The sequence below is a fragment of the Podarcis pityusensis genome (genome assembly GCF_964106645.2).
Source record: "Podarcis pityusensis genome assembly, chromosome: 2".
NCBI lineage: Eukaryota > Metazoa > Chordata > Lepidosauria > Squamata > Lacertidae > Podarcis > Podarcis pityusensis.
Window position 1 is genome coordinate 116,077,751 of NC_138029.1, and position 13,182 is coordinate 116,090,932.

The 13,182-nt window shown below is 43.2% G+C and overlaps 1 protein-coding gene across 5 annotated transcripts in view; it reads right to left on the bottom strand.

Annotated features, from left to right (window-relative positions):
- LOC308469543 (uncharacterized protein) overlaps positions 1 to 13,182 on the bottom strand; it is a 54,084-nt gene that overhangs the window by 21,353 nt on the left and 19,549 nt on the right. For 2 of the 5 annotated variants that reach the window (XR_013982119.1, XM_080992154.1), the window contains exons 1-2: positions 7,673 to 7,827; positions 5,952 to 6,138 (exon numbers count right to left, since the gene is read on the bottom strand). The exons of 1 other annotated variant lie outside the window; for it this stretch is intronic. Coding sequence is in view for 3 of the 4 variants with exons in the window: in XM_080992154.1 (XP_080848280.1) it covers positions 5,952 to 6,051 (100 nt within the window). In the remaining variant the exon portion in view is untranslated. Of the gene's footprint in view, positions 1 to 5,951; positions 6,139 to 7,668; positions 7,828 to 13,182 lie in introns of those variants that run through there. 2 more of the 5 variants (XM_080992156.1, XM_080992157.1) reach the window with 2 other exon arrangements.

Here is a 13,182-nt window from a genome sequence, read left to right on the forward strand (position 1 = left end):
GCCATAATAGGTGGCGATTTTAACGCCCGCACAGCAGCAAATTGGGACTCGCTGACCAAAGCCAAATGGTGGGTTACCCCAAACCTTGATAATTATGATCTGGAACATATCATGAGGAGAACTTCTAAAGACCAACGAGCAAATGAGGCTGGAGTACTCCTCTATCAAATGGCCATCCGTTTAAATCTGGTCCCCCTAAATGGCACATGCCTCCCTGATATTCCAGGGGATTTCACTCACCTGAGCGTCAAATCAAACAGCGTCCTCGATTACCTGTTGGTCTCCAGTGATCTACTTAAGTGTATTTCCACCTTTAAGATCGAGAATGTACAATCTAGTGATCATCTTCCCCTGGTAGCCAAGCTTTCCCTGAACTGGCAGTCGGAGGCCCATAGACATGCGACCCAGATGGTAACCAACGAATCTCTCCAAGTAAGAGGAATCAAATGGTCGGAGACCCAGGCTCAAAGGTATCAGGAATTCTTTCAAAAAGAAATCCTTGGGCCCCATTCCAACATAGGCTCTGCCTCAGATGAGCATAGCATAGTGTTGAAACGCTTCCACCATCATACGACTGATCTTACGTCCTTCTTCAGGTTACCACCCAAAATATTAAATCGAAACGAGTATACTTACGGTGCCCCCTGGTATAATTCTCAGTGCAAACAAGCAAGACAGCGCCTTCGTGCTATATATAATGTATATAAGACCTCTGATGCATCTACTCTGCCAGCTAGTTATGCACAAGCCAAGCAAGTTTACAAACGCACGCAGAAAACTGCCAAATGTGAGTGGCAACAAAATCGCTGGCAGGCCTTGATTACTGCTTCAAAGCCACATAGATCCAGGGAATTCTGGTCTTTGATTAATAGAAGGGTGAGGAAATACCCAAGGGCAGTCATCCCAGCACCGACATGGGAATTGTTCCTGAAGAAATGTTTCTCACAGGCAGATGCTCCCTCCGACCATCTGATGCATCTGTTTTCCCACCTACCTATTTGGCCTCCCACCGATCCTGACGAAATAGCTAAGCTAATAGCCCAGCTGAAACCGGGCAAAGCCCCAGGGCCCGACCTGATCCCTGCTGAAGCCATCAAACTACACCCAAAATGGTGGGCTGGCATCTTGGCCAAAACCTTCGACGCAATCAACGCTTCCGGTCTCATCCCCAAAATATGGAAGGAGGCCATTATAGTACCAATTCATAAAAAAGGTTCTCCAATGGAGCCGGAAAACTACCGTAACATCAGCCTCCTCTCGATCATAGGGAAAATTTATGCCAGCTTTTTGCTGACTAAACTATCGCGATGGGTAGATGAGACTAACCAGATTGGCCATGAACAAGCAGGGTTCAGAACTAAACGTTCTACAACTGATCATGCGATAGTTCTTTACCATCTGGCACGGAAGTACTCCTCCCCTCCCCGGGGCTACCTTTGTGCTGCCTTCTTAGATCTAAAGGCAGCCTTTGACAGCGTTCCTAGAAATATTCTTTGGGAGAAACTTGCGAAACAGGGCATCGATAGAAGACTCCTATGGCTTATAAGTCAGCTCCACGAAGGTACCCATGCCAGAGTGAGACTTACTCCTGCGGGCGACCTCACAAATTCGATACCAATAAACAAGGGAGTGTGCCAAGGATGTATATTGGTTCCCTGCCTATTCAACCTATTCATCAGCGACATGCGAGCACCCCTAGTCAACTCATCTCCAAGTACACACGCGCCTAGACTAGCGGATTACCGCTGTCCACTCCTTTTATATGCGGACGATGCGGTAATTCTATCTTATACACGTGTTGGACTAACCAGAGCTCTGAAGATCTTTGCCACGTATTGTCAACTCAACCAATTAACCATCAACCATGTTAAATCTAAGATTCTGATTTTCGCCAGAAGTCGGAGATTATACGAATGGAAGCTTGGCGGAGCAAAAATAGAGCAAGTCCTAAAATTTCAATACCTAGGAGTTATTTTTCAATACAATTTGGGGTGGAAAGCACAAATTCAACACCTACTTAATAAGGCCAAAACTCTGTCATATGCGCTCCTCCGATTTTTCTTTTCGGATGGAGCTTTGCATGTTCCCTCGGCCCTAAAGGTGTTCAAGGCAAAAGTGGTTACCGCGCTTGCCTATGCTGCCCCGCTCTGGGCCGTGATGACAGATCTTGCTCCTCTTGAGACTCTGCAAAACCAATTCCTACGTCGGATCCTAATGCTCCCCCTGTGCGTAAGTAACGCAGCCATGCGACTAGAATTGAAGATCGCATCCCTAGAAACTTGCCTGTGGAAGCAAGTCTTCAGTTATTGGTTATCATTGTGGCATAGATTACCAGACCATTACCTTGTCCAATGCTTATGGCGAGATGAATTCTCCAGCCTTTGGACTAGTAGAATTCATGCCAAACTCCTGAGTTATGGAATCTCTCCCTTAGATTCCCTAAAACTAGATCAAATCACTGCTCAAAGACTGATCCGCCAAAGACTGGATGACATCGATTTACAGCGAAATTATACGCTGGGGGGAGGTGTTTGTTCGCCCCAGAACATTGGTATTACTTTAACTTACTGCGTTCCATCATACCTCTCCTCCCTTTCGACTGTTGCCCATAGGCTGGCCTTCACCAAAGCGAGGTTTAACGTTTTTCCCTCCAATGTCCTGAGACATAGATTCTCAAAGGGCCAAGCCTCCGCCATGTGCGAATGTGATAAGGAGACGCCGGAGTCGCTTCAGCACATTATGTTCACTTGCCCCTTGTTCAACGTGCCACGGGCAAATTTGTTGGGATCAATCATGCAGAAACTAGAGGGTACCCCACCAAAATTCCACCTTGCCCAAATCTTGCAGGATAAGGATACCCATACGACCCTGAAAGTGGCTAGGTTTCTGGTCGCTGTCCTTACCCAAAAGCGTTGCCAAGGAGCACTACAAGCTAATTAAGGCGCAGTATGTCATTCCATCTCATAGTATTTTATTGTTACAGTGGTGTTTTAGCGGCTGTTTTTACCCACGTGCACAAGCTGTTATTTATGTCTTGTTTTTATCTGCATGGGCCTATGGCCGTAATAAATATTATTATTATTATTATAAGGGAACGCAGTGGATGTAGCCTACCTTGATTTCAGCAAGGCATTCTACAAGGTGCCCCATGATATTCTTGTAAAGAAGCTGGTAAAATGCGGACTTGACTATGCTACCACTCAGTGGATTTGTAACTGGATGACTGACCGAACCCAAAGGGTGCTCATCAATGGTTCCTCTTCATCCTGGAGAAGAGTGAGCCAACAGTGTGACACGGCAGCTAAAAAAGCCAATGCAGTTCTGGGCTGCATCAATAGGAGTATAGCATCTAGATCAGGGGAAGTAATAGTGCCACTGTATTCTGCTCTGGTCAGACCTCACCTGGAGTACTGTGTCCAGTTCTGGGCACCACAATTCAAGACAAACTGGAACGTGTCCAGAGGAGGGTAACCAAAATGGTCAAAGGCCTGGAAACGATGCCTTATGAGGAACGGCTTAGGGAGCTGGGCATGTTTAGCCTGGAGAAGAGGAGGTCAAGGGGTGATATGATAGCCATGTTCAAATATATAAAAGGATGTCATATAGAGGAGGGAGAAAGGTTGTTTTCTGCTGCTCCAGAGAAGCGGACACGGAGCAATGGATCCAAACTACAAGAAAGAAGATTCCACCTAAACATTAGGAAGAACTTCCTGACAGTAAGAGCTGTTAGACAGTGGAATTTGCTGCCAAGGAGTGTGGTGGAGTCTCCTTCTTTGGAGGTCTTTAAGCAGAGGCTTGACAACCATATGTCAGGAGTGCTCTGATGGTGTTTCCTGCTTGGCAGGGGGTTGGACTCGATGGCCCTTGTGGTCTCTTCCAACTGTATGATTCTATTATATGATTCTATGAAATTAGGCTAAAGGTGTGTGAAAGAAAGTAATAGAAGTGGAAAGAAATTGCAATTGAGTAGATTGGAAGTCTAACACAAAGGTGGGGTGAGGGGTGGTGGATGGTGATGGGAAAAGGAATTATTTGTGGGATTGAGTGTAAGTATGTTTGAACACTTTTAAGGATTGTATGAAATGTATGTTTGTATGCTTGTATATCTGTAATATATGTGGATTAATGATGAACTATTTTAACAATAATTTTTTTTAAAAAAATTAAAATAAAAAAAGGTTTTAGTTATGAGACATCACAATTTCAAAAAGAACTCTTAGGAAGAAACATAAAAAAATCTGTCTAAAATGTATAACTTGCTCCTAGAATGGCATACAAAGGATGAACAGGTCACTTCAAAGAAGAAGTGGGTACCTTTTGCTATATGTGGTGGTTATGTAAAATAACAGTATCATTTTGGGAAATGGTATATAATGAATTGGAAAAAAATGTTTAAAATAAATTTTGTTAAGAAACCAGAAGTTTATTTATTTGGAATTACAGGTACTGCGATCCCAAAAGACCAGGAAAGACTATGTATGCAACAACAGCTGCACAGATGTTATTATCTCAAAGATGGGAAGATGCAATAATCCGAAGAATGGTGAGCTAAACTGCTGGACTCTGCCAAAATGGCAAAATTAGCCATGAGACTCAGGAATCAAGAAAACAAGGACTTTAAAAAAGAATGGGGAAATTTTATAATTTACGTATGAGATTACTGCACGCAAATCAAAACGTTAGCTGGACTTTAGGAATCACTTGTAAATAAGTTTATGGACACTTTAGATAAATGAGAACTGTGGAGAATGTATCTATACAGTGGTACCTCATGTTACGTAACCCTCTGGTATTTTTCCGGGTTTCGCCACTCGCACGCGTAGAAGCACTCTATTGCGCCGTGTGCGTGTGCAGAAGCGATCCTCTGGTTTGCAAAAACCTCGGGATCTGTCATTTAAAATGCTATAAAAACATTATATCAAATGTTTTTGATGTAAACTTGTATTTGTAAAAACCAATAAAAATATTTCAAAAAAAGGGGAAGTCCATAGATTGACTATGCTTCTGTTGATTCATCATTTGCAAACCCAGAAATAGGGGCTCCTGTTTTTGAAGTTTGCCTCGGAAACCGAACGTGCTCCTGAGCTCCATTTTTATGGTTGGGCAGTAAATTTAAGTGCCCCCCATCCTAATTAAGGCTTTTTTTCATTCCGTTTTACCCTTCAGCAGCTAATTTAAGTCGTCTCCATCGTAATCAAGGTTTTTTTCATCCCATTCGTTCCCTTGGACAGCTAATTTAAGGCCCCCCCCCTCAATATTCAAGCCATTCCTGGTTGCAGTGTTCTGAGGTGACATTTGCAGCTTTAGTTTTTTCCTATTTTTTGAGTTTTTGTTTTTGTGGCTTTTTCATTTTTGACTGAGGCTTGGTTTTTGTTTTATGATTGATTGATTGATTGATTAATTGACTGTGGAAAGGGATATTAGCTCCCCATTCAAACATTGACTATCATCAATGCAGGTACGAAAAAATAATAATTTTAATTTTTATCATATACAATACTGTCTTAATTATTTTATGGTACAGAACATTGATTATTGCTTTCATTTTACAGATCAATGGTCTTGTTTGATAGTAAAATTCATGTTAAATTGCTGTTTTAGGGGTTGTTTTTAAAAGTCTGGAATGGATTAATCCATTTTGCATAACTTTCTACGGGACAGCACGCCTTGGTTTTGGAACGCTTTGGTTTTGGAAGACTTCCAGAACCGATTAAATTTGAGAACCGAGGTACCACTGTAACTCCTAAGATTTAAAATCCTGGAGGGAGAAAATCTGCCCCCGCTACTTTATGAAAGGGATTCAAGAAACAAAGAGCTGCTTTGGAGAAGGCCTCACCCCTTCCTTCTTCCTTTCAGGAACTTTCTTCCATTTGTCTCCTCTCCATCTTTTCCTCTTTTTCCCTCCACCTTCCATCTACCCCTGTCCCCATCTCCTCTCCCCTGGAACTCACCAGATTTCTCCAAGGGTACTGGGAGGGAATGCTCAGAGGTTGTGGGGAGGGATGCAGGAGACAGCCTGACCAGGTCACCCGTCCATCTTCCTCCTTCCATCCTGGCCAGGGTTGCAGGTTCAGTCTCAGCTAGGTTTGCAGCTTCAGCTTCCTGAGGAGCGCAGAATCCAGAGCCAGTTGCAGCTTCCTGGGAGGGAGGGAAGAAGAAGAAGCCAAGGGAGTCTGAGAGCCCCTGCAGGGATTCTCCTGCCCAAGACATTCTGCTGCCCCTGGAGAAGCCCCAACTGGGCACCCCCTTCCCAAGAGCCCCACCCATTTTCAAACACCTTTGGCAATTCCTTTCACCTGCCTGTCCCACCTCCCTTCCTAAGGCTGGCATGGCACGCACATTTGTGGCCTGAGAGTAGGTCCCTTGGAACTTAAGAGTTCATCTGCAAAGGACTGCTCTGAACGGCCCTTGCATGGAGAAGAAGGAAGCCCCTTGCTTGCATCAGGACCCCCTGGGAGAGGCGGGGGATCCGCCCACTGCTCCCTCTGCCCTCGCTGCCCCCTCCTCTGCCCTCCTGCCCTGCAAACACCCTTTGCTCTTGTTCCTCAGGGGAGAGAGGCAGGAAGAGCCTTCAAACCCATCCCTTTCCTCCTCTGCTGCCTTTTCTTGCAGCAGCCCAGTGAGAGGGGAAGGAGCTGCAGCGCCTGGTTCACTTCAGATACACACATGGTTTACTGGGTTTGTGAATGAACACGTCCTCTGCCTTCCATGCGGTGGGAGTGGGGGGGTTAAAAGTGGTGAGGAGACCCCCCCCCTCCAGTCCTTTTGGGAAACAGGAGTTTTGGTCAGGAGTAAACAACTTAGATGGCAAGTTCACAAGAGAAGCACTTTGGAGCACTGCTTGCTCTTACTATGTGTTTGGACCTAGAGGACAACATACACGTTTACACCACACAATTCCTTGAAGAGGCCATTTCTTTATATTTGAGGGCCATTTCTACAAAACAGTAGTCTTATGATGGCAGCCCTGTACAGGAAAGTTTTTGATGTTTTAAATTTTTTGGTGTTTTTGATGGAAATCGCCCAGTGGCTGAGGCAACACAGTCAGATGGGCAGGGGGCAAGCAATGAATTATTTATTTTTATTTTACTCTTATTCTTATTAGTATTATTCCCTCCTAAGCCCATCCTGTTATGCATGCTGATCAATGACTTTGTCCCAACCCCCCCCCCCTTGAACGCAAGAGGGCTTCCTATTTTTACAGCTATTCTTCACATTTCTATACTGCCCTTCCTCCAAAGATCACAGGGCAGCTTACAAGAGAAAAAACACAGAGATGCGTAGCAGAGTAAAAAATAAAAACAACCCCCCCCCCCAATTCAGTTGTGAAGTCCATAGATTGTTTAATGAGCCAAACGCCTGGGAGAAGAGCAAGGCTTTCGCCTGTTGCCTAAAGATAAGGTCCTCCTCCGAGGGGTCTTCTGCTGGAGTACAGATATTAAATTTAAATTAATACTATTAAGGCGATCCTGGCCAGCAATGCCCACCCCTCTCCCCTCTCCCCCCTGCAATTCCCTTCGTACCAGATCCCTGCAGGAGGAAGCTTCTCCCCCCCCCCCCCCGCCCCTTCAAATAAACAGCTCCCTTCCCTCCCTTCTCTTCTCCCCGTCCCGGGGCTTCTCATCCTGGACCTCCTCGTAAAGCCCCTTCCCGCCATTGGCTTTGCACTCACCCGACATCCTGGGCAGCGGGGGCGGGAATGGGAGCCCCCGCATGGGAGGCAGGGAGTGAGGGCGCTTAATTAGGAGCCTTAATTAGGAAGCAGCCCCTCCTCCGCCTCCGCAGGACGCAGCCCCCCTTCCCGCCTCCTTCCCTCCCTCCCTTGCAAGCCCCAATTTTATCTCTGCTGGTGAAGCCGGAAGTGGAGGCAACTCGGAGGAGGAAGGAGAAATTTCTCCCCACGTTCAGCCTCTTGTCTGTTATTTGATAATGGGGGGAGGAAAACCTTGCAGCACCCAACCAATGGGAAGAGGAGGGAGGGAACGTGTGCATAGGGAATAAAAGCTCATTCTGTGCCCCAGCTAGACTGTGCCTGCTTTGGAGCCTCGCTTTTGCAAGAACGTATTGTCCTCAATAAGGGACGCAGGTGGCGCTGTGGGTTAAACCACAGAGCCTAGGGCTTGGCGATCTGAAGGTTGGCAGTTCGAATCCCCGCGAAGGGGTGAACTCCCGTTGCTCTGTCTCTGCTCCTGCCAACCTAGCAATTCGAAAGCACAAAGTGCAAGAAGATAAAGAGGTACCTGTTGTAAACAAAATCTGCCCTTATTCCCTTATGGGGGACACAAGAGCCCTTGTAGAGTCCTTTGCAGGTTCTCCATCAGTGGGAGAAAATAACAGAGGCCAACCAGAGAATATTGAGAAGCAAAGCAGCTAGTAAGACTGATCTTTATTGAACTGTTGCAACAGGGTGCTACCCTCACACCCCGAACAAAGGTGGGCCTGCCCTTATACAGATCATTTAAATTTCCTGCCCTGGAGCTCAAGACCACCCCTCCATACATCATACATACATCACAAAAGAGGTGTAACCCAAGACCACCCCCCACAAACATCATACGTACATCACAGAAAAGGCGATCTACAACAGAAATTTGAATGTTGTTTTTCCTGTGTGCCAGGTTATCAGATAATGCCTTATCTGATTGCCTTTCCTGGTAGTCTGGTCATTCCTTTGAGATGGTGATTACTCAATTCCTGAGACAATGGGAAGGTTCCCTCACCCCCTCCCTCCTTGCAGGGAAAACATTTGGTCAGTTTGGGAGTCAAAATGGTTTCAGGACGGTCTTCTTGTGCTGCTCCAGACATGTGGTCCACATATGTATTTACGTGCATGGTTGGTGCATTTATGAACATTCATTATATATATATATATATATATATATATATATATTTCATAGCTTTCATAATTGTAGAGTTAGAAGGGACCCTGAGGGTCATCTAGTCCAACCCCCTGCAAAGCAGGAATCCTGCCCACAGTTATCCCTGGGTGGGCTTGAACCACCAACTTTCTGGTTAAAGTCAGGTGCACTAACCCATTGCACCACCTGAGGGACATATATATATATATATATGACTTTAAAAATTATTTAATACTTACTGCTACAGCAGGAAAGTAAACGGCGTTTCTGTGCACTGCTCTGGTTTGCCAGAAGCGGCTTAGTCATGCTGGCCACATGACCTGGAAGCTGTACGCTGGCTCCCTCGGCCGGTAAAGCGAGATGAGTGCCGCAACTCCAGAGTTGTCCGCGACTGGACCTAATGGTCAGGGGTCCCTTTACCTTTACCTGTTGTCCTCAATAAACTCTTTACTACTTCACCAATTTTGTTCAGATGGTATTTTAAGGAAGGGGATCAAGGGTCTCAGGACCCACTTCTTATAATGTATGAATTAGCTTACAACAAAAAAGCCTAATAACACTTCTATGTATCTGAATAAATTATTTTAATAAACATTTAAATGGAGAACATATTTTGCCTTCTCATGTTCATGTAAACATAGTTCTACTCCAACCTCACTTAGTATTAAATTGTGTGTGGACATAGCAGACAACACAGAGATTTCTCCAAGTGGTTCTTTATAGTAAGCTGGAACTGAACTGAGCTCAAACAGCTCAGCCGGCCTGCTTTTATTGTAACAACAACAACAACAACAACAACAACAACAACAACAACAACCCAGGGTTTCCCACCTAAATTAACTGACGTGGACCTGAGTGAAAACTATAGACACAATACCCCTGGTGGCCAGGGTGAGAACTTCAATACATAACACTTAGTCCCCACTTCCACCTCAGCAAAGAATTTTTTATACAGAAATCTCCTGGACAGAAGTCTCCCTGTTTGCATTGCAGGGTCTTTTGCCGTGTCCTGTATTCTCTTCAAAGAAACACTCCAGAGACACAGTAACAGTGACAGGCAGCAGCAGCTAGACAGATTAGCTAGGGATTTTGATCCAGAAAATTACCTTTCCTTCTGGTCAGCTATTCCAGCTCTTGTCTCCCTGCCATTTCTTTCTTTATGGAGGGGCAAAGGCTATGCACTTTGTATAGATGCAACTACAACCCACAACTGGAATCTTCTGAGTGCATTGAGCTCACCCCCCCGATAGAATAGATTCCCTCAGCATCTTGCCCCACCTCCCAGAAGGCAAGTTTATCTGGTTAAAGTGTTTGTTTGGGACAGCATTATATTGTATGGAATATCACCTTATTTCTCTGAAGGATAGACTCTTTATATCAGCAGTAATAAATATATTAACTGGGTTATGAATAGCAGTTTTGATACTGTCAACAAGAACTTTATCTGAGGTCTCAGACATACCCATTTCAATCAAGAAAGATGCAGAAAATACTTTTCCTTTTTGATTCTGGGCACTTGACTTCTCCCATCCTGCTACCATCAAGGCAAACGTTTGGGGCAGATATCCAGGTTCCCACTCATCAGAAGCAACAGGGGGAGGAGGAGGCCCCACAAACATTTTCCACATTTTGAAGTTAAATGATACAAAGCCCCCTCAAGAATCAACAGAAGCTTACCAGGGTACCTTTCCTTCTAGTCAGCTATTCAGGCTCCTCATTCCTCCCCATTTCTCTATGGAGGGTCAAATGCTATGCACTTTGTATAGACGTAACTACAACCAACATCTGGTATCTTCTGGGTGCACCAAGGTAGCCTCCTTCTGCATTGTCAGAAAGTGACAACTGTCATGGAACAATCCCCAGTGTCTCTGCAGAAAATTTTACTGATGGGCTTGTAGGGCCAGGGGACAGAGGCAGTCTGCTAAGTGGATAGGGTTGTGGGATAGAAATGTCAATAACCAAAGACTGAACTGGAATAAATGTGTAACCTGCCTCAAGATTCTTTTTGGTTCTTTTGTGCTTTCACATTAACTAAATCTGCTGCAAAACAACAACAGAAATGGAAGTGAGCTGGAAGAACTTGACGAAAAAATAGGATTTTTTAAAAATAAACAATAGACTGGCAAAAATAAGAGAAAGAATAGAAATACTTAAATGCCCCTATTAATATAAATGAAATAAAAGAAGGAATTGTGACTTCTAAGAATGGTAAAGTCCCTGGTCCAGATGGTATTTCTATAATGAATTACAAAAAATTGGAAGAGACCATATTACCGGTGTTAGAAAAAAATAATGAACAAAATTTTAGAAGGAGGACAAGTGCCAGAATCATGGCAAGAGGCCCTAATTACATTGATACTGAAATATGGATCCAATTTAGAGTAAATTAAAAATTATAGACCAATCTCATTTCTAAATTCAGATTATAAATTATTTGCAAAGAAATTAGTCAATAAATTGAAAAAGATCCTGGCAAAATTAATAAAGAAAGATCAGTCAGGCTTCCTACGCAGAGGACAAATTTACAGCAGATACAATAGTAGATTGGTAGTAGATACAATAGAATACCTATAAATGAGACCAGATAAAAAGGCAGCCCTGATCTTGGTGGATGCGGAGAAAGCATTGGATAATGCTTCAGGGGCATTCATGCAAAAAACTTTGGAAATGATGAGTTTGGGTGAGAAAATATGTAGTGGTATAAAAGCGATTTATAATTCCCAAAAGGTCAGACTAATTATAAATGGTGAAACATCAGAAGCTTTTAATATCTCTAAGGTAACAAGACAGGGCTGCCCTCTTTCTCGTCTCCTCTTTATCACACTTCTGGAAGTATATTTGAAAGCAGTAAGAGAAGACCCTAGAATAGAAAGAATTAAAGTTGGACAAAGGGCATATAAGGTCAGAGCTAAGCAGACAATCTAATAATTACAACAGAAAACCCTCTAGAGCAGCGGTTCTCAACCTGTGGGTCCCCAGATGTTGTTGGACTACAACTCCCATCATCCCTGAGCTCTGGCCTTGCTAGCTAGGGGTGATGGGAGTTGTAGTTCAGCAACATCTGGGGGGCCCACAGGTTGAAAAAGGCTGCTCTGGAGTATTGTAGTAATATTGGAAAAAACAAGGCCAAGAATAAAATACAAAACTCAGACTTAAAAGAAAGGGGAGGCTTTTCCCTTCCAGATCTCAAAATTTACTATGAAGCAGCTTGTTTTACTCGGATTCGGGATTGGATAAAATTGGAGAAAGAAGAGCCAATAGAACTGGAAGGACATGACAACAGATTTGGTTGGCATGCATATTTGTGGTATGGGGGGGGGGAGTACACAAAGGACTCCACAATACTATAATAAGTTTTTAATAAAGGTATGGAGAAAATACAAAGAATTATTGGAACCCCAAACTCCGTGATGGCTATCACCCATTGAAGCACTATTACTTAACATGTCAACAATGAAAGGAATATGGCCAACATACAGAGAATTACTAATAGAACAAGAAGGAAAGTTAAAATTGAAAGACTATGATGAGATATAGGAAGATTTAGTGATGGTGATGGATATTTGTTGTAAGAAAGAAAATCAATAAAACATATTATAATGAAAGGAAAGGAAAGGAAAAAGAAAGGCGTTTGGACAATTTTCACGATTCAAAATTAATAAATAAAAAACAAAACTCCTGGTAAAAAAATTAGATATACAAGAAAAAGTAAAGTTAGAAATAGAAACAGGACTTAAAATTACTAACAGAGCAAAGTACTTAGGAATTTGGATAACCATGAAAAACATTCATTTATAGAAAGACATTTATATTAAGGTATGGAACAAAAGGAAAGACTTAGAAATCTGGAGTAAATTAAAACTCACGTTGTGGGGAAATTTCTACAATCAAGATGGTAGTTTTACCAAAAATGCTGTTCCCTTTTCAATCAATTCTGGTTCTTAATGGCTTAAATTGTTTTAGGGAATGGCACAGGTATTTGGCAAAATACATTTGGCAGGGCAAAAAAAAAAAAAAAAACAGAATTAAATTTAAATTATTAGCAGAAACCAAAAACAAAGGAGGGTTTGGAATGCCAGATTTTAGGATCTACTACGAAGCTGCCTGCCCGGTCTGGCTTAAGGAATGGATGATATTGAAGAATACTAAATTATTGGATATTGAGGGCTGGGATAATATAGTGGGGTGGCACAGCTACCTGGATTATAATAAAACAAAAATCCACAATGGATTTCTAAATCACATTATTAGGAAAGCCTTATATGAAGTTTGGGAAAGGAACAAAAAATTATTGGAACCAAAAAGCCGATGGTGGTTGTCACCA